At 31.3% G+C, this 27,994-nt stretch overlaps 1 protein-coding gene across 1 annotated transcript; it reads left to right on the top strand.

Annotated features, from left to right (window-relative positions):
• On the top strand, positions 1–27,940 carry LOC134829958 (signal-induced proliferation-associated 1-like protein 1). Its single transcript, XM_063843278.1, has 4 exons — positions 1–141; positions 20,884–23,547; positions 24,777–26,479; positions 27,284–27,940. The coding sequence occupies exons 2-4, from the start codon at positions 21,009–21,011 to the stop codon at positions 27,680–27,682; spliced, it is 4,641 nt and encodes a 1,546-aa protein (XP_063699348.1). The 5' UTR covers positions 1–141; positions 20,884–21,008; the 3' UTR covers positions 27,683–27,940.
• Positions 27,941–27,994: the final 54 nt, after the last annotated feature.

The following is a 27,994-nucleotide window of genomic DNA, read 5'->3' on the forward strand; positions in this document are numbered from 1 at the left end:
GCTTTCAAATAATAACAACAACAACTGATAGCAATGAATGCCTTTACAAATAAAACAATTTTTTAAAAAGCATTTTTATATAAAAAAAATAATAAATTTCTAAGGATACACAAACGGATACACACAACAACAACGACAAAGGTACTTATCCAAGCAAATTATTTGTTGTAACTATAAATTATTTTCGTAGAAGACAATCATCATTCATAATAATCATGAAATAAATGTCCGCTTCTTCATATGTCATCTCTCATTAGTCTCTTCTATTTCTTCTTCTCCGTCCAAGTCCGTGCCGAGTTTCTCGGAATTCGTTGTTTAACTTTTAATTCATTGAATATGGCTGAATATGTTCCGAAACACACATACCATCACACATTATTTACCAACACAGTCAGCTTTTTTTAGAACTTTTGTGTTTTTTTTACAAAATTTTCTCAGAATTTTTTCGAAAAATATTTTTTTCTGAAGCGAAAATCTTTCGTGACTGTTCTGAGTCTCATTCTTGACCTCATTATCATATTTTACGCATATTCTAGCGGAGGTTTCATTCATATCGGCATTCATATACACATTTTCATATACAACAAAGGCACTTTTCGTGTGTATGTGTGATAGAATTTATTTACTCTACATCACTTAAAACACGTGTGTATTGTCGTATAGGATATTCGATCAATGAATTTCTTTGCATTTCTTCATTTTTATGGAAAAAAAGAACGTTTGTATGGACGAATGAATAAAAAAACTCTATGGGCGAAAAACGGGTCAAATTCCGGATCAAGTTGACCCCTCAGAAGTCAAATTGATCCCTTAAGGGAATTTTCTGATCCCTTCTGAAGCTTAAAAGATCAATTTGTTCCATTAGGGGCTCAAACTGATCACTTAAGGGATTAACCTAAGGGTGGATCCAAAGGTATTAGGCATCAGGACATTTGCCTCCCCCCCTTTTCAGCTCAAAATGTACTAAAAATTACAAAAAGACCTGAAAATTGACAAAAATCGTTCTTGCAAGAGATCAAATTAAGTCCTTAATGGAAAAAATTGATCCCTTTAGGCAAAACGGATCCAGAGAGCTATCAGGAATCTCTGACTGGGGGAGGGGGAGCAAATGCAAATCCCCCTTTAGATCCGCCATTGCTTTCAGGGATCAGAAAATTCACTTAAGGGGTCAATCTGACCCGTTTTTCGTCCATAGGGAACGAAGAACGAGCGGCATATGGAGGTACGTGGAATGAAATTAACTGACAAACGGACCAAACATCATGTAATAGTTAATGCGAAGAATTTTATAACAATAATAATAAACTGATATTGGCATCGCAAATTGAGCGTTGGAAATGGATAGGGGCTAAAAGCATTTGTCCCCAAAAAAAAAATAAAAATACGTAAATTGCAGCAAAACGACTTTTTTCATTCATTACATCGACCAAGAAATAGTTTTCGTGTACAGGGGAACCCCCAGAGATTTGCTTTTATGGCGGCAACAAAAGAACACAAGTACGTGATTTTACAGAAAAATTCCATCCTCCTTTCCACAGCATGCAATATACACAACAAAAAATTATCGGGATATGGACCAAAAAAATTTTTTTGTGATTCCTTTCTTTGTGCCAAATTGTTTTTTTTTTCATTCTCTTTTCAAAAAAATTATAAAAAAAATACAAAAAGCGTTTCTCTATAAACATACTTACCTAAGAGTGACAAGCCAAGCACTCAACACACATGGCATAATTTTTTACAGACACTTATGGAATTAAAAATTATTTTTTTTGCTGCTGAACATTCTTTCGACTTACTAGGAATGCGAGTGAAGCAGAAAAAACTACAGTTTTGCTTGTTCATTCATGAGTCGTGTTAAATTTATGCGGAATTTTAATCATTTTTTGAAGGTTTAAATTTTTTTTCGAGTGATAAAAAAATATAACCGAATGACGAGTGCATCAGCCTTGACCGCCTAGATGGTTGTCGTGACGTATCGTTAACCCTTGCTCCGTGCGGTAACCCACATAATGATTTTTATTAGCATTAATTATAGCGCCTTGTCATCGAAACGCTACGAAAATTGAAAAATTAATTAAATTTAATTTAATTTTAAATTTCTTCAATTTCAATCAAATTCAAAAAATATCTTTGATGATGATGATAAATGATACCAGACTACGTTCTTAATTAATTGGGATTTCTTTCATCTCTCTGGAAAAATAAATTGTGTGAAAATAATGATTCATTTGCAGAAATTCCTCGGCGTTGGTCGTCATAGTTGTTGTAGAATAGCTCATTGATGTGCTTTATTAATATTCGATGACGCACGTCTTCTTTCGTCTTTCTAGAAAATATAATCAAAGTGATTGTGAGTGACGACAAATCCAAGTTTTTATTGATTAGACATAAAAATGTGTGTTGTTTGGATATCTTGTCAGTCAGTTTTTTTTTGTCACCGTCTTGTCTTCTTTTTCGTCTTTTTATTTTGTATTTTATTACCTCAAACTTGGAGAGATATGAATATTACAAAAGAGAGGCTTGTTTCATTATACAATCGGTTTTTTTCATACGTTTTTTTTTTGTTAGACGATAATAATGTGATATCTGTTTTTTTTTGCGTTTGCAAATAATCGTAAGATTCAACAAAAAAAAAGAAAAATGTTGGAATGAATTTGAATTCGCTACGATGAGTTTTTTGCGTTTCTTGTAAGGAAGTGTAAGAAATAATTAATTTTTATAAGTCTGTCTGGCTGATTTTTGCTAAAAAATTTTTAAAAAAATATTAAAATTATTATAGCTCTGAAAAAATTTTAATGAAAAAATTAATTAATTAATAATTAAATTTTATGAAATTTTAATTAATTTTAGTTTAAAAAAATATTTTCATATTTATTTATCACTTTTAATAATAAGTTTTAATTTTTTAACATTTTTGTTAATTTAGTCTTAATAATTAAATTTAATTAATTACAAGTTTTTAAAACTAATTATAAAAACCAGAATTAAATTAATTCAAATATTTTTTCGTAATTTTTTTTTATTTTAAAATTTTTCCTTAGCTGTTAGCTTTTATTAAAAAAATATTAAAATATATATTAAAAAATTAAATTATAATTTATTTTTCGAGCGAAAAATTAAAAAATTTATGAGCTAAAATATTAGATAAAATTATTTTTATAAATATTAAAAAAATAAATAAAATGTATAAAAAATTATTTATTAAAATTAAATAAAAATTATAAAAAAATAAATAAGGTAAATTAAAATAAAATTAAAAATAAATTAAAATTATTTTTACTTGCAAAAATTATACTGAAAAAGTTATTTTCTTAATGATCATTTAAAAATTGATAATTTATTGACAATTATTCTAAAATTTTATTTTAAAAAACTCTGATTTTTTTTATTTTTTAATATTTTTTAATAAAAAAAATAAGTACCAAAAAAGGCACTAAAGCTAGTCTATCACTCGTCATTTCGACTCTCTAACGCATTTTTCGTGGTTATTCACTTGTGGTTGTAATTGAAAAAAAAACATATTTTGAAACAAAAATCGTTTAGCACGCTTTAACAGTGAAATTAAGTATATTTTCCATATTGCGTTCAAATTTGATGCAAATTATTGCGAATTATGTTATCGCCTGCATATTTTGCATACCAAGATGTGCGCAAAAAAAAATAAACGAGTAATTGGTCTCCAACGTTGCGTTAGAAAAAAAATATTTATTTTTTTTGCTGAAATAGTGAAATGATAATGTCTCTGCCACTTTCAAATCAATATTCAGCATTCGTTGAGTCGCCTCCTAGTCTAGTAGGCAAGCAAGAAAGAGAGTTCGTTAAACACTTTATCGGAATTTAATCGAGCAAGGCATGCATGCCAAGCCAATATACTACGCAGAAAGCATAAAAATATGCACAACAAACAATAAAAGAACACTTAAAAATTATGCTTGGGGAGAATTCTTTTGCTCGTTCATACGGCATGACCGATCGCAAAAATGAAATTCGAGTCGAACCGATGCCAATTTAAACAATTCTTCTTTCAAACGCACAAACATTGCAAAAGTGAAGTTGAGTTGTCTGACATTCTAGACTTGTTCAAAATGAAACAGAAAAGCGCATTGTTTCACGAGAATTCGCAGAAATTAGCATTCAATCGATCAAGTGCTTTCTTTGTTCGGGTTTGACGATCAATGTCATGAAAAGAAAAAAATCATCGAAGTATTTCAATTTAATGATTATTATTGAAATTAATTAAATTTCTATTTTGCTCATGTTTTAATTAATTGGCTAGCGCAGCTCACCATGACTTTGAAGACACCCAAGTGGCGCGCGAATGTCGATGACTTCTTTCTTCTACGCACATGTGGGACACGTTGCTTTGAATATAATGAGCTTACTAAAATAAAAACACTAATTATGATGTTCCGAAGCATGAGTAACAACAGTGAAAATTGGTTATTATTTGTGGTAAGAAGCGCGGTAACGAAAAAAAAGACGAGAAAACAAGAAAACACGAGAAAGAAAGATCAACAGAGTAGGTTTCTAAGCTTCTTACGATTAGTTAATACTACTCGGCTTGTTTTAAAATTAGCGTCATATAAATAAAGAAATCAATTTTTTTTTCGGTGTATGAAGAGACATGGCAAAGAGACGTGAACAAAACACATGTGAACCATACCGACCATTATAATAATGTGGATATAATATTTTTTGCTCTAACTAGACCGTGAATTTCATTTCCATCCAGCATTTCTAACTGTGCGCGAGGTAACGCTTAGTTGAGCAAAAAAACATACAAACGTCAAAAAATGAAAATAAAAGGAGGTGAATTAATGTGCAGACAGCGTTAGGTAGGAGCAAAAATGGAAAGTTTTTCGTCATGATTTTTTTTGAATGGAAAATTTTCAGAATTTTTTATTAAAAATTATTTTTATAAAAAAAAATCCAGCTACAAAAAAATTCCACAAAAAAAAAATAATGTAATTTTTTTGCTTTTAAAAATTTCAAAAATGAGAACAAAATTGAATGATAAGAAAAAAAATTTTTCTTGATTAATTATTTTTTTGTTAGAAAATTTTGAGGAACAAAAGAATATTTAGTAAAAATTGAATGTTTTTATTTAAAAAAAAAAACAATCTAAAAATTTAAAAAAAATATTAAAAATATTTTATTCTGTAAAATTAAATTTTAATTAAAAAATTTTTTGTTGAAAAATTTTTTTATTTCACAAAAAAAAATTACTAAAAATTTAAATTTTTTATATCGAGAAAATTTTTTCATTTTGTCAAAAATCTATAAAAATAAAAAAAAAATATTAAAAAATTGTAATCTCTTAAAATGGTTGAAAATATTTTAAAATTTAGCATTTTAATTCTTTCTTTGCTCAATTTTTATTTTTTATTTCAAATTAAAAAAATTTAAAAATTAAAAAAATAATAAATTTTAAATTTTTTTAATTAAAAAAATTTTTTAAAAAATTTTACTCAAAATTTTTAAAAGCCTTGATTAGCAGAAAATTTATTTTATTTATTAAACATGATAAAAATTGAAAATCATTTCTCAATTGTTCCAACCTAACATCATGAAATTGGATAAAAAATATATATTTATAAACAATAAAAAAATTGCAACCAACTCTCGTCGTCATCGGTCGTCGAGTGTAACTATCGGAATATAATAATAATAATAAAATGTAAAAATAACAACAAATCAACAAACAAACACGAGAGAGGAGAATATATGCTGTAATGGAAGCTAATAATAATTGCAATTGTAAACCAGTTTTTTGTTGTTGTGACTTATCGATTTTTATTACATTTTGGTCAATGTCTTGAAAAGCCAGCCGTTTGTCATCGCAAAGTCTCTGTCACGACTTGGATGGCACCGAAAATAGTGCGAAGGTTAATGGAAAACAATTAAACGTAAACAAATTTACATCGATTTAGATCGAAAAAGGGTGTTTTTATGAGGTGTTGAGCGAACATATTTCATTAAATATGGCTAAAGTGGTCGAGTTTTTTGTATGAAATGTTGCTCAAATGTGTTATTTATGAGCATTACGCGATGAAATAGGAGATCATAAATATTGTAAAATTAGTTGTTGAACCAATTTTGAACAAAAAATCCATTAGGAGGTGACAAATTGTGCTGTTTAGAAGGTTTGAAATTCAAAAATTTATGAGTCTTTAATTTTTTTAAAAATTTTTTGGGATGAAAAAAAATTTAAAGTTGCTCTAAAAATGTAAGAACCAACATTCAAAGACATTTTTCACCCAACCACGAGGTTTTTTACCAAATAATGTTCCGTACACAATACTACCAATCAATGCATTTCCATTAAAACAATCGTTACACGACTAATTTTGTTACCGAAAAGGTGTGCAACGACATTTTATGTTACTCTTGACCTTAACTGACTTCGCCATGACCATTTTAACAAACATTTAGACCAAACATTTGTCACTCCAATCAAGATATTTCAAAAAAATTATTTTTTAAAAACATTCCGTTATAGTTACTCGCATTCCACATGCTTCAATATAAGGAACGATGCATTAAATAATTTCATATTTACATAAAAAACACATTTTTTTTCGAGAAGTTGTTAAATATCTGTCATCATTCGCAGCAACAATGTTTCACACTATCTCAAGAGCATCGAAAAAATCACATAAAAGATCAAAAAACTCTCGCAACAACAAATTCCTCTTGACATAAACAGCTTGCATCGTCGCACAGAACGCACTAAGCAAATATTGGTCTGGACTGGTGTTAATGTTACTGCCATTTATGGCTTTTCGTTGCTATATTAAGAGAGTCGTAAGAGTCTTAAGTGGAGAAAAGACCATAAATACTAAAAACGCGACGTCAACATGAAACGTGAGTTGTAACAATCAATGCGCGGTAACTGTTAATTTTTGTTTACTCAAAGTTTCTTTTTTGTGTCGTTTTTTTTTTCTTGAAAAATCATGTAATAATAATACAAAACTACCTAATCCAAACTAATTGTTAAAATTTCACATATCATCCGAAAAAAAACCATCATCATGAGACATTTTTCGATATATTTACACAAAAGGTGATTTTTAAATGATTTTTTTTCGCTTAGAAAATTAAAAACCACACGCAATGTTGCTTTCTATTAAAAATTATCCATTGTTTCATCAAATCGAGCATAAGTTTCATTTTTCATTACAAACAAAATTTACAAAGTACTGAATTACTTCCATTTTTTACAATGTCTATTTAGGACAAGACAAAGTGAATAGTAATGAAGTAGTGAAAAAAAATGAGACAAGAAAGAACACAATACGCGAGATAAATTAAACAGTTTTTGCTGAACAAACACTCGCTGCGTTGTAAAGTTCTGTTTTTAAGCTGCTTTCGGAAAAAAAATAACTCATGTGAGAAAATTTCTCATGAGAAGTGAGTGGAGAGGAGATTAGGCAAATTGTATTAAAATATCTAAATAATGAATAAAAAGATTTAATAATAATACTATAAATTGTAGCGAGTAATAAAATGTAGACGAAGAAGTAAAAATAGCCATAAAAGATGCTAATGAGCGATTTAAGGCAAACAATCTGAGAATTTGAGAGATTTCGAGATAATTTTTTTTTCATCTGAAACAATTTTAGACGACAATTAAGTAGTAGCAAGAAGTTGTCACACGAAAAAAAAAATCCTTGAGTCGCTACCGACAAAAAAACGAGTTAATTAGTTTTTTTTTATCAGCTAAATATTTATGAAGTTGCATAAAAAAAGATATACTGATTGTATTGAAATAATTATTGTTCATTCGCCCACGCGAGACAATTTTTTTTTTCGTCATAAAATGTACAAAAACTGGAAAAATTGGCTCGTAGGGTGCCTCGCGTTAAGTTGCCTTTTTATGATCTTGCTCGATAACGAGCAGTCCCACCTAAACGTTTAATATGCAAATATGTGGCGTGCACTTAATAACGATCAAAGATTTCTGTAAAATAATCAATTTTTCTGAGAAACGATGAATTGTCAGTCTGAAGTTTTTTTTTTGAAAGTCTCGAGATTTCGTAATGACTATTTTTTTTATTTGAAATAAAAATGTTGATTTGATAGATATTTTGTTGTAAATTGATCCATTTGGAAATGATCCGATTACGAAGACAAAAGACGTGTAAATCTCTGACAAAACACCAGTTTTGCGATAAAAGTGAGCAAATAAAATACAAATAAATATAAAAAGATGATAAATACAACATAATGTTGTCCATTTCCGTTTCTTTCATGTTATTATTAATTTTATTTTATTTTAAAAATGCAAAATAATAAAAATTTGTTCTCGTATCTCTTTTTTGTGCTCTTTTTTTTACATAATAAATTTTTTTAATGAGACGTGTGTGTTTTGTGCTTTCATTTTGCTCGACACGCAGAACGTTCTTTATTTTGTCTTTTTTTATTTCGGATAAGAAATTGCTTTATAATGATAAATGAGAGTCACACGTTCTTGCTCTTTTTTTCATAGAACGTTTTTTTTTAAGTCAGATGCAAAATAAACAAAAAGTAAATAGATGGATGTTCATTTAATTGTTTTAAATTGTCATGCATGGAAAGTTTTTCCCAGGTTTGTTCTTATTGTTATCGAGATTTATTTATTTGTCTTATGGGCGATCGTCATAAGGGCAAAGACTTTGACTGCAATTTGAAATATGTATTAAAGCAAATAAAGTCGAAAGTTATAATTTGTTGGACATGGTCTGACACGTGAGTGATTGAACTCATGGAAATGAAGGAGAAGGTCTAGCCATGTAAGTAAAAAAACGAAGGATGAGGGATTTGTGGTAGAAGGCCTTTTAAACATAGTTCTAACTTAAATCAAAAACTTAAAAAAATTAAAATCAATATCAAATGTATCAATAGTATTCCATTGTCAGTAATTGTTTCAGTCTAGATTTGAATAGTAGGAAGTTGTCAATGCGTTTTACTTCTCAAAGGAGGCTGTTGAAGAAGTTTATCCCCTCATGAAAAACACTGAGTAATTTGTTCGAGACATTGAGGTTTGTAATCTGGACCTTCTTCTTGTGTCGTTATTAATGGTGTGGATACTGATGATGAAGTGTATCCATCTCATCTCGCTCATGAACTTTTTGTGAGTTGTTACTGACACCACTTTGGCTAGTAGCCAATCTCAGCTTTCATCGAGATCAGCAAAGTTCATCATTTACGAGTTTTATTCTTTATAGGTGGTAACGAAACTTTCCATGTACCATGAAAAATTCTACAATCCATCTTATTTGCTCCTTAATCATAGTTAATAACTCGTTTTTGCATTCCTGGCTATCACCCGAATAAATCTTTTGGATTATCTTAAGCCTGTGGTGTTTTCTTTAACCTTTAAGTCTTAACCTTATATTGTTTCTTAATTCATACGGTTGTACTTCTTCAACTCTCTTAATGTTGGTCATCAAGTAATTTGGAAGCAGATTTTTTGTTGCTTTGTGAATAATGACTAGAACGTTAAAAAACAGTAGTTCAAAATTCGTAATGCTCTATTCTGTATTTTTTGCAGTGTTTCAATCTCGTCTCTTATATTCCAAAATTAGTGATTTATGGTTCCTTAGACTTTCCGGAAAAATAAAATAAATTTTAGATTAATATTTTAAGCAAAGGTTTACTAAGACATTTCCTTATTGTCTCAGCAAAGCATTTGACATTGTTTCCTTATTGCATTTGATGTTTTTTGATGAATTCCTTGTTCCCTCTATTTCAATTGAATCTTCCAAAAATTATTTATGATCTAAAAACCGAATTAATGAGATTTTTTATCTAAAAATCTAATAACATTTCCAGCCATTTAACACAAAATTTTGACATACTCACCGCATGACCACTTCATTTCCTGTTTCATCTAAAATTAGAACCAGACAGCATCCAGAACAACTGCGTCGTCGCATCTCATCCACTGCTGAGTCACATTCGCTTATCGCTCGATGGAAATCTAAAGTACTTTGGCATTGGCTTGCTATATACACAAAAACACACATTTCAAACTCTTTTCTACGTAAACCAAACATCATGATGATGACAACATTGACGCTTGAATATAGCCACTTGAGCCTATAAATAAAACAATGCAAGCAGACATGACAACATCTTTAGTAAATAAAACGCAGCAAAAAAACAAACTGCAATTTTTTTCTCGTCATTGTTGTATTTTTTTGCACCTTACAACAAATTTTGCGCGAGAGAAGAGCTTTGCAGCGAAAAAAAGTTATGTTTTAGCACTATTATTGTGGTCTGGTCATCTAAATTTATGTTTGTCTGCAAAATACAACAATAGACAACTACATGCTTGGATGATTCTTTTTAATTTTTATTATTAAAGGAAAGAATTAATTATTGTATGAATGCTACTTTTTTTTCATTTGAACACATTAGCTGGCTGCTTTGTTTCAAGTTGCATCAACAACGCCGCGATACATGGAAATAACAACAAAAAAAATGTTGGTTATTCATGGAAAATGTGCAATTAAGATGTTGTAATTATTATTTTAGAGGTCTAACACGGCAGAGGTAGTTGCAACAACAACGCGAACGATTTTCACATGTTTGTTAGTAAATTTGCATAAAAAAGCACAAAAAAATCTGAGCATCATCGTATTTCATAGAGTATTCTATTTGAACAAAAATAAATAAATTTATTCTAGCGAATCCGCGATAAACTAAGCACGAGCACGAAAAGAATGACGACACAAAAAACTTGGATCGCGTAAATGTAAATTTGCAGCGTCAGAAAAATAAAATGGAATAAAAAGAAAGATGCAAGAGAAATATAAGAGGAGAAGAACAAAAACCAGATTTTACAAACATTTTTACAGAGTTACACACAAACCTGTTCCATTTCTTTTTTTTTGTGCTGTTTTTTTTTTTGTAACAAACGTTTTCTTTTTTGTATTTTATTTTCTTGTTCGTTTCTTCGCCGTAATCCATTAATAACTTGCACATGTATGGCTTGATAATAATATTAATAATCATAATAATAAATATGACTCATTTGCCCTTTTGGTGCTCGACGCGTAGATCGAAACTAGTCGTACAGGTAACGAGAGTACATTGCTCCGAAATGCTCAGTCACCGGTTCAGTGATAAAAAGTTTTAAACGTTAAAATAAAATGAAAAAAACGAGAGATGTGACCTAATTTTACTTTCAAATGTGCTCTGAAAAAAGTTTTAATGTGATGATGGTAAGTGAATGTGAATATAAAGAGAATACCAAACAGAAGCGAATTAAATAAAAAGTTTGCAATTTAACGACTGGTTTTAAGGAGAGCGATTAATCAGAGTTCAAAAGCTTTTTAAATCAATCATAATCTTAAAATTTGTTCAGAATTTTTTTTCGGGAGTTAATTGAATATTTTTTTTTTTGATCTTTTTAATGTTTTTACATTTTCTTAATAACATTTTTTAAAATTTTTTAAAGGTACAGTCCTTATTTTAGAGGTTCAAGTTTAAGTAAATTCAATGATTTATCTAAAATAATAGTTTTAAAACTGGTTTTAAAAAATCGTCTCACACCTCTTGATATCTTTTCTGTAACATAATCTTCAATATTTTATTGACGTATTTATTTCATCGTACTTTTATGGAAGTTTATAAAAAAGACTTATTTTGCAAAAAACTAGCTAAGCAATAAAAAAACTTTCCAGTTTACTCAATTTTTCATCATTTTCTGCCTAGATATTGTCATCATCACGATCAATATTGTCTCCTTACTTGTTACAGAAAACGTGATATTTTCACCTCTTCTTTGTTGTTTTTTCGTCGTCAATCAGAGGTAACCGGATTGAGGTCAATGTATGTGACGAATACCCGGTAAAATTACTTAATTTTGCGTCATTAAATATTGAAGCGCGCGAATTCAATTCGCATGATTCATTTACGAAAAAACGAGTTTTAAATACATTAACGGATTAAAATGATTTTTTTTTGTTTTTGAATACATAATTATTATATTAAGTTTATGAAAAATTCCCATATTTTTAGATTTACGTCTGAGTTCTGATTTTGGAAAGATTATGACGAAATTAGATAACTTTTGATGAAAACAATGGAAATGTTATTACTCAACGTCAATTTCAGGCATGAATGGAGGTGTGCGTGCCAATTTTATCATATATTCACGAAAAAAAAAGATGATAAGAGGTCGTAAATGATGACAAGATACTCGATCATGATGATGATAAGATAAAATAATAATTGATTGTTCTTTTTTTGTTCCTCATTTGAACAAGTTTATGATGATTATTTGTAATCATTTTGCATTGTTCGCGCAATACAGCAAAAGTGTACTTAAAGGTGTTTCATATGTTATTACGGTGATTATGAGTGTATCTTTTGTTATTAAAGTCATAATTTCAGGGCAAACGGTGCTCTGTAGATGAAAAACGGGTGAATTTGAGACTTTGTGACATTCTGGCGGCTAAGCGACTCAACAATCAGTCCTCCTGATTCAATTTCATACCACAAATTTATATCCTTTACTCTTGCTGAATCTCTTATCATTAAAAACAAATCGTGATTCTTCCAAACAATCTGATGACGAAAAGCATACGAAAGACCCAAATGCACTCACAAGTCGAGTTTCTCCGGCCAAAAAATCTATGCATACTGACTCTGAACATCAACATGACGCGATCAACATGAAACCAGACATAATTGTTCTGACAGAGACTTGGATAATCGCAAGCACGGAGAAACTTTGTGTCCTAAATCGATAAGCTCATCACTGCTGCAGAGATAATGCGAGCGCAGGTATTGCTATATACTTCAAGAGCAACCTTACTTCGACCGTTATTCGACAGGCAAATGGCGCAGTCTCCTTCATCCCTCACTCACCCCTCCTGAAAAGTCAGGATAGCAAAAAGTTTTCCAAAACCCCTCACCTTACGAAAACTACAGACTCAAGACGTCCTTTTTTTTTACCGCAATCTTACATGGATAAGACAGAAAATCGTTTTCAATAAATTCTAAATTTCATCTACGTTTAATCAAGTTCCATTTTGATTCCAAAAATCATCACCCATTTTGTCATCCCCCATCTTATCCAAGGGGTTTCTTTAATTTCTTAAAGAATTAAGCTGATTTATCAAGAGATCGATCAGTTTGATGTCGGTTTGATGCCTTTTTAAGGGAACAAATTTACCCCTTCAGGGATCATATGGACTTCTTAAGCCTAAAAATCAAAATGCTCTCTTAAGGGATCATATTGAGAAGACTTAAGTGGTCAATATGACCTTAAGAGGACTCAATTTGATCCCTTTGAAAATTCAATTAAAAGATTATTCTGATCCCTTATTAAAATGTCAATCTCACCCGTTTATCGTCCGTAGGGTATGGTTGTTTGTTAAAATCCTGCAAAAAAAAGGAAAATGAGAGAAAAAGCAAAAGTTACTTGGATGATGCGTGACTTTGTAAAATATGATGAAGATTGGTTAAGTGATGCAGTTTAAACTTTTGTGTGGTAAATACGATGCCACTCAGACTTTAATAAGGCTTCCTTTGAGCAGTCATGATTCTTTTATATTCTTTTAACGCAGAATCTTTGTGGTTGGTTGTCTTTTGTGTCAAGTTCTCGATGCATTCTGAGTATTTTTGTACGTGCAGCAATGTCGAATGCTTCTGGCAAATTTTGAAGTTAATCAAAAAATTCAACATAAAAAAGTTTTCAATCATCATAACTCATCATTATCCTGCTTCCCACTCCCTTTTTCCGCAACACCCATCGACAAAAAAAAAAGTGACGACGACGACACCGCAACCACCGAAAAAAAAAGAAATAAACATAAATTATATCGATAATTTTTTGTTGTTTTTAATCCCGTTCAATAAACCACAACCCATAATGACAGTTCGGCACATAATCTCAGAATTTGCATAGGCATGACAGTGAATGAGATTTTGTGGTTGCTCTTGAGAGACATATGGTCATAAAAATTTCATCTTTCATTTTGATTCTTTCTCAAGAGAGATATGAATATTTGCATCGACAAAATTTTATTAATCAGCCATAATTCCAAAAGCAGGATGTTCAAAAGAATTTTTATTAATTTTTTTTTCGGTACATAAGTGCGATACGGGACGGAAAAAAGTTTTTTTCGGTTCTGAAGTTTCAAATATCATCGCCATACGAAATAATTTATGCATTTATAATCAAAAATTTTTTTATGCATCAAACTTCCGGTACGTAAATAAGTTTTGTTGTTGTTGATGATGGAATGTCGGTAGTTGAAGTTGTTTTGATTGTTTGCGTTGCACAAATATTGAAGTGTGAAGTTTTTTTTATTTATCACAAATTGAGGAGACATGTCTAACCCTTTTTAAAAGTTGTTTTGATGATTTTATTAAAAAAATATTTCATAAAATTAAAGATTTTTTTAATAAAAGCTAAAAGTATTCTCAAATGAATATAAAATAAATTAAATTACAAAAATGGTAAAAAATAAAATTTTTTTATAAAATAAAATAAATTTTAATTTTTTTTAAAAAACTTCAAAACTTTTAAATAATTTAAAATTATTTTTTTTTTTATTTTAATATTTTTGTTTTCTAAACACTAAATTAAATTTTTATTTAAAAAAAATTATCGCTTTTTTATCCTTTTCTTTAGTATATTTTAAAACCATTTAAACATAAAAATTTAATATAAAAAAAATAATATAGAAATTATATTAAAAATAATTTAAAAATTTAAATTTTCGGTAAAAAAATCTTAAAAAACTAATATATTTTTTTTCTATGATACCAAACAACTTTTCCTCATCTTTTACTCATCCACCGCAAAAATTGCCGATGTAAACTCGTCTCAACATATTCTTTGATGTATTTCTCTTTCAAAAAATTACAACTTCGTCTTTAACTAACATAAACAAAAAATACTACTTTATTTTTTTCTAACCTATTGTACTTATGTCTTGTCTACTTAAGGCCATATGTGTACCACATGAATAAAGTAAGTTGTTGTAATCATAATAAAATGCAACCCATTGTATTCCGATGCGTTGCTTTGCATTTAATACTTTTTTTCTTCTACGTCATCTTCCGTAAAGCATTTTACGCCTTTATGGATATGAAATAATAATAATAGAAAAAATTTACATTTTTTATGTAAATTTATGATTGCGCATTTTTTCACACACACACCAAGAAATTTGCATTAGAAGAAGATTAGTGTGTTTGTTAGATAAAAAAAATGAAAAAGGGCAAAAAAGTGGAGCATTGATAGTAAAACTTATAAATTTTGTTTTCATTTAACGCGAAACGTGGAGATATTTTTCATAAAAATGAGAGTACAACCATTTCCTCTATAAAAATGATTTATTTTTTTATCAAGTCAACGCACACATGAACGAAAAAAAAATCAATTACGCTTGGATTGCACAATTTCATTTCATTAGGAAGTTACAAATCATCGTACAGAACGATAAAAAATAAGTTGCTGTCTCGAGTCGTCGTTGTTTAAAGTCTTCTTTATTGATTTACACTTAACTAAGCGCACGACAACGACGAGGATGATGATGGTAAAGTAGTATCGCACATCCTCCATTCTTTCTATTCTACTTTTTTCGCCATTTTTAGAGCAATGTGGCAATGTAGCAGCGAAAACTAGAGAAACAGCAAACAAAACGCAAAATAAAACAATGAGATCAACGGCCTCATAATAATCATCGCCACTTCTATAATGTGTCTCTTTTGATATTTGTACCTTTTTTTCTCCGTATTTCTCTTTTTGTAAGCACACTGCAATCACGTACAGTTACAGAGATCCAGTTTATTGGCAATGAAACAAGATAAACGTATTTCCTTTTATGCTTTTGATACATTTTATTAAATGTTATTTTTTTCCAGTCGCAGTCCCCCGTACACTTATGCTTGCGTTGCGCTTGCATGACATCGCCGGAGTTATGATTTGTGGTTTGTTGTGTGTTTTTCTCTCGTTCTCTCTGGTTTTCTGAGACGCATTTAAAAAATTACAACAACAACGAGGAATGATGCAACGAGTTGGTAAAGGTTATTGTTAAAAGGAAGAAGCAGTCAATGCGTATCCGGAGCTCGAAGGAATTTATTGTGTGCTTCCTTCGTCGGTTTTGTCGCCAATTAAGCGTCTGCGTGGATTTTTTGTCGTGAGAAAAATTTGTCAAAACAGAGATTTTGTGAATGAGTTAATGAGTGACCCTGTAATTGAATATTTTAACGAGTTTGAAGGTTTGTTTGTGGCTTTGAATGTAATTCTAAGAAAATTGAAATTTTTTTAAGAGGGATCCTTGAAGGGATTTTCTGGGAATTTAATTTTTTGATAATTTTAACGTCTTTTCGATTCATAAATAATACAAAAAAATATAAATTTAATTAATTTTGAGTATTTTCAGTACCATAATTAAACGTTCGAGCCTAAATTCAGATTTTTTCCCACTTTTGTACTTTAATTTTTTTTTTTGTTAATTAATTTATTAATTTTAATTTTTTATTTTTTGATTTTTAGCCTTTAATCTAATTTAGTTTAAATTAATAAAAATTTTTAAAATTAATTATAATTTTTTACTTTTTAAATTAAATTATATATGATAAAGTCAAGTTTTTTATTAAATTTTAATTATTTATTAATTTCAATATTATTTATTTATTTAAACAAATTTTCATTAATTTATTTTTATATATTTTTAAATTTATTTTTGATTAAATTGAAATAATTAAAATAAAAAAATTAAAATAAATTCGCTAAAAATTCACAAAAAAATAAAATAATTTATTAATAATAATTATAATTAATTAAAAAAAAAATTAAAAATATTACGTCATTATATGGTACAATTTTTTTTCAATTATTTAATTAATAATTATTTTTTCATTTAATTTAAAAAATTAAAAATCAACTAAAAAAATTTTTTGTATGTTTCAACTTTGAAAATTTTTTAACGATTTTTTTTTTATTTTTAAAGATTTTAAAGTTTTTACCTCAAAAATTTGCTTCACGATAACCAAACTAACGAAAAAAAAATTTTTTAACCGGCATCCAGCTCAAAGGCGACTCACAGCCCATTAATCAGCCGTGTTGATTGATAGCCTTCACTCGAAATTTAACAACAAAAAAAAGTGCTTTCCAGACATTCGACAGACGCAAAGCGCGCGGCTCGAGCCACTCCATAGATAAACATAGATAATGAACCACACCTTCCCTTGTTAACTTAAATATATTTCAATGTTTGACGATCTCTTTTAAAGTAAAGTTTTCAAGTTCGGCGATCCTCCCCGAAAATCTCTCGAAACTTGCAGACTGCCCAAAAAATCAATTGTTCACACTTCACGTGCATCCTCTTTGAATTTTGTTGAATAAAATTAGCCGATATTACTTGCATCTTTTACATTTTTCGAGAGATGTTCAATCCTTTTGTTACCGAAATTGAATTGAATTCACGTTCAATTATTTTTGAAAGTCATTCCATCCTTGAAAAAACGATCCTCGATCATGTTTGAATTTAATTTCAACTCGAAGAACACATTTTTGATCCGTTTTTGATCAATGACCATCTGAAAAGTTAATGATACCGATTAAGTACCGAGTGAAACAATAGAGGGAAGGAATTCGTTACCCCATTGCGATCGAAAAAGTCATTAAGTGATGTAAGAACGATAAATATTATCCCGAGAGAGATAAAAAAAAGTAACCGAAAATAAATAAAGAACCGAGAGAAAACAGGTTTTAAATCCCAAGAGTCAGAGTTAACGTCGATTAAATAATCGGTTAGCTTTTTTTTTGTTTTCTCCACTTTTATATCCATCTTCGTCTCGATTTTTGTTTGTTCTGCCTCCCCATACGCACGAAAGAGAGATGTAAAGTTTTCAAGTATGTTGTTGTTAAAGCGTGATGCGTGAATGTGTTGAATGAGACGATCGACATCTGTGCAACAACACCCGCATTTACAGCGTGTTTCTAACTCAACACAAACAGGAAACTGGTTTAACAAAAGTTTCAAGTGGTATGAATCCTTTTTTTTACGTTTCTCTTTCACACAACATCGAATTAACACTAAAACTCATTTTTTTCTGTGTTCTTCTTTTTATCCGGTTGCGTTAATCACTTATCATCCTTTCATTTCATCTTCGTCCAAATTTTATCTTTTTTCGATTTTTTTTAATTTTTTTAAATAAAAGTTTTGATACGAGAAAGCGCCTTTTTCTCTCTTTCTCATAAATTATCAATAATGAGTAGGGAAGAATCTTCAAATGAAAAAAAAACTAAAACGGCGATAAAGATCAGATAATTGGTTAATTTTTTCGATGTAGTTTGGATGTATTTTGACTAGAACATTTCAAAAGGTCGTTTTTTGTTGTACATGAGCTGAATGGAGTGCTGGACAGATGTAAATTATGTCGAAGGAATTTTTTTCTATGAATATTTAATTTTTATTCTAGGCGACTTTTGTAGGCTACGACTCGAAATTGGAATCTAGAATTAATATTAATGGCTGAGAAACAAATAAAAAGGTTGTAAATGACTTTGAGATTGGATAATTTGTAGTTTTTAAAAAGATTGATTCGATTTCGATGCGTTTTTATCGGGGTTTAGTTCAAGTTGAAAATTAAATTTAAAAATGTTTGATAGTTAAATTTTTAAATTAATCATTTTTAGATTCAAATATTTTTTTTTAAAGAGACTCTGAAGAACAAATTTTTGTTTAATTTTGAATTTTTATGCAATTTTTCATAAAAAAATAAAAATTGAACTTTAAAATGTTTGATTTCGAGATATTTTGAAGACTTTTTCTCAAGAAATAAAATTTAAAAAGAAAATTAAATTAAAAATTAAATAAAATTTTTAATTGTTAAATTTTTTTGAACGACTTAAAATCAATTTTTTTGTAATAAAAAATTTTTAAATTATAAATTTCTTAAAAAATTATTTTCTAATATTTTTCTTTAAGAAAAATGGCAAAGATCAGGTTTAAAAAAAAAATCTTAAATTATTTATGATTTTTTAAATTAAAAAAAAATTAAATGTTTCCTAAAATTTTTTCTTTTCATTATTTTACGATATTTTATAAAATTATTGTTGAAAAAATAAAAAAAAAAATTATTTCATAAAATATCAAAATTTTGACACATTTTTACAAGTAACAGTTAAAAATCAGTCTAAAATTATCAAAAGCACCGCAACCAAACTCACTTTCACAGAAAACCCATCAAATTTCTCGGAAATCTCTTCTTCTTGATCGCACTCAGAAGCTGAGCTAAATAATTTTTTATCTGTAGTCCGCTCACGTATTTATCATTGAAATCGTAAAATGTTCCATTTAATGTTCATTTCATAGCGCAATTCAAAGTTACACCGAGGCACACTTTTAAGTTATTACGTATCGGATATGTAAATCAAAAGCATTTGCAGTTCTTTGTCTCTCTCGCAAAGTCATTTTGGTTCAACTTTTGCTGCAATTGAGTCGCATTTAATGTTGTTGCCTATATATGTCATTTTCAAGTCGTATTTAATGCAAATCATTACGGTTCACTCACGTTTTTACATTTCATGCACTTTTTGTTCATTTTGATCGTTCAAAGTTGTTTTTGTTGTTGTCTTGAAGGAAGATGAAGCGGAAGGGGATAAAAAGTTTATGGAGATGATGGTGATTTATGTCAACTCTAGTTTTTTTTCGTTGTTAATGTTGTTACTATAGACGATAAAATTTTTGGTTTAAACTTGAAATGTAAAAAAACTTAAGAGATTTTATATCAAACTTAAGAAAATTTAAGAAACTGAATTGAAGAGCTTCTGACTTAAGATTTAAATCTTAAATCTTAAACTGAACGCTTTTAAGTCAAATAAGTCAAAATTACTGACTTTTGGCCTAAAAGTCAAAGAAAAAGATGATCAAGCTAATTTAATTTTTCGTAAGTCAACGTTTTAAGTCAAATTTAAAAACTTAAAAATTAAAAAAGTTAAATTCTTTCAAAAAATATAATTTTTTTTCTATTAAAAATCGTAAATGAATTTATCATTCTTGCCTTCGAAGCTCCAAACTTCGCAGACGAAAAAAACAAAGTTTCATGAAAAAAATATTTTTTTACCAAAACTTAAGTTTTTAATTTTGACTTAAAACGTTGACTTAAGAGAAAAAGTAAATTATCTAGATCAACTTGTCAGACTTTTAAACCCAAATTTTAATTTTTACTTATTCTTAAGGAAAAGCATTAAGTTTTTTTTACTTAAAGCATTTTTGAACAAAGAAAAAATATTTTGATGTAACCTTTAGTAATTTTTTTGTAAAAACATCATAAAACATAAGATTTTTTAGAAAATTATAAAAATTTTAATTTAAATTAATTTTAAGTCAAACTTAAGTGATTTTAACTTAATATTCAAATTTAAGCTTATTTTTCTCAATTTTTCTAATTTTAAGTTTTTAAGTCATTTTCTGGCCCTGATGTCAACCCTAAAGTAGTAGTTGTTGTTGTAGCATGAAAAAAGTGTTCAATACCATTTGTAAATAAAAATAAATGTGCCAAACAAGCTGTGCTAAATATATCTTCTAAGCTCGATTCGGTACCTATCGCGTCGTCGTGAGTGAGGCTTAGCCAGTTGTTCGTTAGCAGCGCTACTTGGAGGAAAACCGGTTCTCATTGTTTATTGTTTTTACTCGCGTATGTCGTGTGTGCATGACTCAGACGCGCGATGTTGTGGCTTATTTATATCTTTTTTCAGCCAATATAACAATAACAATAACAATAAGAGCATTATATCGGGTAATGAGTTTATGCACGCTTATTGGCTTATTTTTTGCTTATCATCGTCTTCTATCTTTATTTGTATTTTTTTTTATGTGTTCGAATCTAAGTTTTCACTTTTTTTGTTTTTTTTTTGTGTCTTTGCAGAATTATGTGGCAACGAGCGCACCATGGACAAGGAAGGAACACAATCGAAGTTAATTAATAGCAAAATGTCCGTTATTTGGTGAAGAAGCAGCCAAAAAACGAAACGTAATAAAATCAGAAAAGTAATGTCTACATCACAACCACACCTAATGCCATCATCGTTATCCGCATCGACAACAACTTCATCGACGGCAGCGACAATGTCGACGACTAACAACAACAATCATCATCAGCAGCAGCAGCAACAACAACAAATTCATCGTGTAACGGCGCGCCAACAAGCCATGAATGCCGTGGAGTACTACAACAGCAACATTCATCGGGTCCGTGTCGCTTCTGGACTTGCACGGAGCTCCGTGCACGAGCGTCACAGCTACCACACGAGAAATCGTCTCAACAGCAGCGGAAATCGTCTTTTACTCCCAGGCGGGACACAACAGAGCGACAATTTGTACCGCAGTAACTCGAGTTTGGAGTTGGTTCATGACCAAAGTGGCGGCATTGAAGACAGTCCGCGATCTCATTATCTCACGGGAACCCTTCGACGTGAATACGGAAGTCACGGCAGCATCGACGTGATAGCAGCGAGCGAAAAAGGCACCGTCGGCAAAAAGGCAAGTGAGAATTTCTTCGCAATGTTGCAGGAATATCGTCCGGCGGTGCTCGGATTGCAACGAAATGCCGCGACAAATGGCGAAAAAGACGACATCACGGATGGAAGTCGCGCCACAACCGAAGGCAGTCCCAAGATGAAGGGAAAATTTCATCGTTTATGGCCAAATAGTAGCAGTAAACACATTAGCCATAAGCAACAACAGCAGCAGCAGGTCCAACAAAGCTCCGAAGATCTCATGAACTCGAGCGTTTCGAGTGTTTGTTCCGTTTCGGCGCAAAGTACGGTCTCCAGTTCTGCTGATATTGAAGAACGGCAACGCCGGAGAGCTTTTGCGCATTACGATTGTCAGTCGTTAACAGCAAATTTGGGTTATGCAGCCAAATTAAGAGGATTATTGCTTGCCCGGCGACGAAATACGACCACAGGAGCGAGTGCAGCTGCCATGTACAACACCCGAAGCTCCACCCCGGACGGAGATAGTGCCGATGAGGATGCCGGCGATGGACAAAATAACGATCTCTTGGAAAATTGTCCCTTTTTCCGGAACGAAATTGGCGGCGAAGACGAACGCGAAGTCAGTCTCACGCGAATGCAGAATCCAGTGCCGCCCGGGCAACAAAGAAAAGCCATTCATCGTCCCTCCTTGGCTTACGGAGTGTCTTTGCTTGAATGTCCCGTCGGTGAAATCCTGTGGAAACAGATCACGTGTCCCTTCCAACGTGGTCCACGACCCATTGAGCAAGTTGATCATGGGGCACGTTACTACCGAAATTACTTCCTGGGTCAGGAGCATCAAAATTATTTCGGAATGGATGAGCAATTAGGTCCCGTTGCGATCAGTATCAAAAAGGAAAAGGTCATGCCGACTACGATGGATGCCCAGAAGGAAAATCAAAATCTTTTCCGATTAATTGTACGAACTTCGGAACTGTTGACACTTCGAGGCAGCGTCTTGGAAGAAGCAATTCCGAACCCACGTGGTCCTGGAAAGCCATGCCACATCAAAGAAGTGCTGGAATACGTAGCACCTGAAGTACAGATCTCCGCGTTGCGTTTAAGTGTCAACACGCCGCAATGCGAGCAACAATTACTGAAGCTGGATGAGCAAGGATTGACCAATAAATACAAAGTTGGGATCCTGTATTGCCGCGCGAACCAAGCCACCGAAGAAGACATGTACAATAACGAGGATGCGGGGCCCGCTTTCGTCGAATTTCTCGAAACGATCGGAAAACGCGTTCGTTTGAAGGGTTTCGAGCATTACAAAGCCGGACTCGATAATAAAACGGACTCCACTGGCACGCATTCCGTTTATGCCACGTATCAGGATTGCGAAGTGATGTTCCATGTATCAACCATGCTCCCTTTTACGCCAAACAATCGTCAACAATTGCTGCGAAAACGACACATTGGCAACGATATTGTCACGATCGTTTTCCAAGAGCCCGGGGCGTTGCCATTTTCTCCGAAAAACATTCGGAGTCAGTTCCAACACGTTTTTGTGATTGTTCGTGTCGTTAATCCCTGCTCGGAGAACACGCATTATCGCGTTGCGGTGTCCCGATCGAAGGAAGTGCCCGTTTTTGGTCCCCCAATCCGTCCTGGTGCTCTCTATTCGCGCGGTAAAAATTTCACGGATTTCCTGTTGGCGAAGATAATTAACGCAGAAAATGCGGCACATCGATCGGAAAAGTTCGCAACGATGGCAACGCGAACAAGGCAGGAATATTTGAAGGATCTCACGACGAATTATGTGACAGCGACGATGGTGGAGACCGGGCAGAAATTCTCCATTTTTCCGAGCAAGAAGAAGGAAAAGCCGAAACCGAGATTTTCGGGGGACATGAGTCAACGGGGAGCGTTTTGCTGGCAGGTGGTGTTGCATGATCACGGACAATCGACGCAAGTAGATTGTTTCTTGGGCATTTCGGCAGAGACGTTTGTCCTGATTGAGGAGTGTTCGCGACAAATTATCTTTGTTACGCCGTGCAAATCGATTCTGGGATGGTCCACGAACGGGAATTCGTTGAGAGTTTATCATCATCAAGGTGAGTTTTTGTAATTTTTTATAACAATTTTAATAGAATCAATTTTTTTTTCTTTGATAAGGCCGCTCCAAATGAAACTCAATAGTTTTTACTGGTGCCCAATTATAAATGGGGCAAAATAAAAAAAGTTAAAAATTTCATCAAAAATTACCGATTTTTGGTGTATTTTCATAATTTTTCAAGAAATTTTCAAAACATTTTTTTTAATTTTTAGTAATTTTTGTATTGAACATTAAATTTTCTTGAAAAAAATAATTTTCATTTAAATATTCAAAAAAAATTTATTTTTAAGATTTAATTTTTTTTCAATTTTAATTCAAATAAAAGTTTTTATACAAAATATCAATGTAAAAAAAAAACAACAAAAATTTATTAACGACAAAGATTCTTTAAAATAATTTTGTAAAAAAATATTAAATTTTTTATTTTTTTTTAATTTTTATTTGAAAATTTTTACAAAAATCAATCATTTTAAATCCTTTAAAAATTTTTTTGTGGACTATTATTTAATTTTTTTTTTTTTTTTTTTTTATATTTTTTTTTTTCTTCCTTCTCTAAAATCTTTCATGAAAAAATTATAAAATTAACAATAGATTTAATATAAAGTATTATCGTTTCATGAATTTTATTGTTTTTAAATATAAAATATTAAAATTTATTTAAATAAATAAATATTTGAAATAATTAAAAAAAAAAAAACAAATTTATAAGACTAAGGCCATTAAATTTAATTATTTCACTTTATGTCGCCCCCCCCCCTCCGAAAAAATTCAGCGGGAAAAATAAAAATAATTAAAAAAAAGGAAAATTTTTGACATTTTATGCTACTTTTTGATTGAAAAACGTAAAAATGTCCAAAAAAAAACTTATTAAGATATGAAAATTGCTTTAAAAACGCATTTTTTTTGATGAAAAAATTTTTGAAAAAACTTTTAATTTTTTCTTAAAATTTCTTAAATTTTTTTTTTCAAAAAATGTTAAAAATTCTAAGTTTTCTTAGAAAATTAATGTTAAAAAAAATTGAGATTATTTAAATTAATTTTAATTTTCCCAAAATTTCATAATTTTTTGAGATACAAAATATTCATTAAAATTTTACTTACCTAATTCGGTAAAATATTTGACTTTTTTAGTCCCATTTCACTTTTTAATTATAAAATCGAAAAAAACTAAAATCAAATAAAATTATAAAAGCGTAAAATAATTTTTTTCTTACCTTTCCATTACAGGCGAATGCGTCACTCTCAATATGCGCGACTCTGGCGAACGCGACGAGCAACTTGAAGTCATCGAGCGATTACGTGCCGTCACCAACGGTTGTGGTGCCCTCGAACTGAGTCTCCGTCGCAATCCGATGGGCCAACTAGGATTTCACGTGCAACCCGATGGCGTCGTTACACAAGTCGAAATGTCCGGACAAGCCTGGATCGCAGGTCTCCGTCAAGGTTATCGTCTTGTCGAAATTTGCAAAGTTGCGGTATCGACTTTATCTCACGATCAAATGGTTGATTTGCTGAAAACGTCGGCGCAAGTGACTGTCACTGTGATTGAATCTTTTTCGGATTACTCGCCACGTCGCGGTTGTTTCTTGCAAAATTGCAAATTCAATCAGCTGAACATGGAAGGCGATTATGCGGATTTGGAACGATGTGCTGTGGATAAAAGTAGCAAGACGAAAACGACGCCAGCGATTCAGCAATCGTCATCGAATCATTATCATCGAAGGCGGTACGAGAGGAATTTCAGTCCACCGCGGTCGAGCAACAGTTCGGGATACGGAACGGGATCCAGTAGTCGTTCGTTTATCGAAAACGGAGTTCATCACCAAAATTCGAGCAGTAATACCAAATATGTGCCCGATATGGGGACCCTTACGAGCTCCTCCAGCGGTCATTCGTCGAACGACGAGCGATGGTACGACGTGCTAGAGGTCCCGGAAGAAAGTCTTCCGCCCACGACGAACAATAATTACCATCAACGCGTGCATCATGCCAATTCCGTGCCAACCAGCGTTAATAATCGTCCGTTATCGTTGCACGAAAATCGCGTTTATGTCAAGCAACCAACGATGGAGTACATTCCAGTGCATGGGCCCAAAGGCACGGACTACATCGGCAGCGAAGTGTTGCTCCAAAGCTTGCATATCAACGAAAATGACGGAAATACCCATCAATCCAGCAAAAATCCATCGCCACAAGAGGAGCCCATCTACAACGGCTCAAACAAAAGTGTCAAAGACGACGATGATCATTCGTCGTCGCCGCGTCTCACACGTTCCGCCACCACAAACAGCATCCATTTCGCCAAAAAATCATCCAGTTCATCGTCCAGTAGTCGTAACAACAGTCCGCGACCTAATGTAGAAGCTGCCAAATTGCGTCCTGGTGCCGCCAATCGCAATGCCGCACATCACCAACGAAGCAGTGTCAATTTCGCCAACAGCACATTGCAAGAGGATCTCATAAAACTGATCACGGGAGCCACGTCGAACGACGACAACTTCCACAACGGTCCAATTAGGGAAGAAAAACCCAAAAAAGACATTCCAAATAGTCACAGTTTGGGAAATATTAGTCTCTTGCAACAACAACAACATCAAGTCACCGTCACAAATGGCCAAGAAGAACAAATTTCGAAAAACAAGTCAAAATCACGCGAGGAAATTCAAGCGTCGGAAGAGGTGATTTTTACAACGGCTCGTCCCGCAACCGTCATTTCGACGAACAAGGCGCCGGATTTGAACAAATTGGTGGAATTGGCGGAAGAAAAGTTGAAAATGTCGCCAAGAAAGAGTTTGGCCCAAAGTATGTTGAAGAATGGCACGTCGACGAATAACAACGAAGGAGATGCCTTGAAACTGCCTCATTTGCCGGACATCAATGATCTTGATTGGAATACACTGGTTGATACTGCGACACGGGCAATCATGCAGGTTTGTATTTTTCATTAGATATTTTTTTTTTAGAAAAAAGGGCTAAATTTATTTTTTTTAATATTTTGTTTTATCAGAATTTTGGATTTTTTTAAAATTTTATTATTTTTTTATTGATTTTTGACATTAAACGATGGTTTATAAATTTTTAATTTTAATTTTATTATTGTTTTCAAATTTGAAAAAAAAAAAATTAAATTTCCAACCAAAAAACTTTGAAAAAAAAAATTTTTTTGGTCGCGTAAACAAATTTTTTTTATCTAAATTTTAATTTTTGAAAATTAAAGAAAGTTTATTAAGTTTTTTTATGATTTCAATATAAAAACATTATTTTTTCATGATTTCTTACACCAAAAATTGTCAAAAATGTTCTAATTTCTGAATTTTTTCGATGAAATCTTAAAAAAATAAATTTTTTATTGATTTTTAATATTTTTTTAAATTTCTTTTAATACAACTTTTTGGACGTAAAATGCAGTTTTTTTTTTTTAATTTCAAATTGACTTGGATTTTGACTTAAAAAATTTTTAATTATGAAATAAATTTTAATTTTATGGAGTTAAACAAAATTTATTTTTATTTTTAAAAAAAAAAAAAATTTTCCTTCAAAATGCAAAAAATTTTTTAAATTGTCCAAAAATTGAATGAAAAATTTTTCTAAAGTGTCCAAAATTTTCTTTTTTACTAAAAAATTCAATGTAAATAATTTTAGATGAAGCGTCAAAAAGTCGTATAGTTAAATTTAGTCGCCTTATTTAAAAATTTCTAAAATTCTTACTAATTTTATTATTTTTTTTTAAACAGCAATCAAACGGCGATCATCGTTCCAACGGCACCTCGAACCACCAACAACCTCACAGTCATACGGGCACTCCAATGCATCACGGACACACAAACGGGCACGATATTTACGAAGAAATCCATCGTGACACCAACACGCCCGACTCCACTTCATCACTCGGCAACGGCAACGAGCCACAAATGGTCTCCAGCACAAGTCTCCCGGAGCTTCAGACGCAAGTTTGTCACTTGTCGGAACGAGTGTTGCGCGAACAACGTCGTCGACGATCACTGGAACAAGCGGTCCGACGTCTCACGGAGGAAAATCGACGTTTGCAAGACGAAAGTCAAGCTGCTGTGCAACAATTACGAAGATTTACGGAATGGTTTTTCCAAACGATTGACAAACAGTCGCAAAATTAAAAGAAAAAGTGCTTTAACGTACTATTTTAGCGTGAAATACGGAAAATATGGCCCATCATGACAAACATTCCAAAATAAACCAAAAACAGGGCAACTTATTGATCTTATGGAAAAAAAAATATGACAAAACAATCAAATTTTAATCTTATGAATAGTATTTAAAATGGACGCGACACCAAGATTAACAATGAAGTGTATTATACAAAATAAAAAACATGAAACATGAATAGACTTTAGTAACAGTTAGAATTAACAAATAAGCCTTAGAATCAAGACTCACAAGTTTTTTGAAATTTTTTTAATTATTTTTTT

This window comes from Culicoides brevitarsis, chromosome 2 (genome assembly GCF_036172545.1).
Source record: "Culicoides brevitarsis isolate CSIRO-B50_1 chromosome 2, AGI_CSIRO_Cbre_v1, whole genome shotgun sequence".
NCBI lineage: Eukaryota > Metazoa > Arthropoda > Insecta > Diptera > Ceratopogonidae > Culicoides > Culicoides brevitarsis.

Excerpts from the sequence above, each read along its gene's own strand:
- LOC134829958 (XM_063843278.1), top strand. The coding sequence starts at position 21,009 with ATGTCTACATCACAACCACACCTAATGCCATCATCGTTATCCGCATCG. Across the intron at positions 23,548-24,776 it reads GAGAGTTTATCATCATCAAG|GCGAATGCGTCACTCTCAAT; the intron begins GTGAGTTTTTGT and ends TTTCCATTACAG. Across the intron at positions 26,480-27,283 it reads CGACACGGGCAATCATGCAG|CAATCAAACGGCGATCATCG; the intron begins GTTTGTATTTTT and ends TTTTTTAAACAG.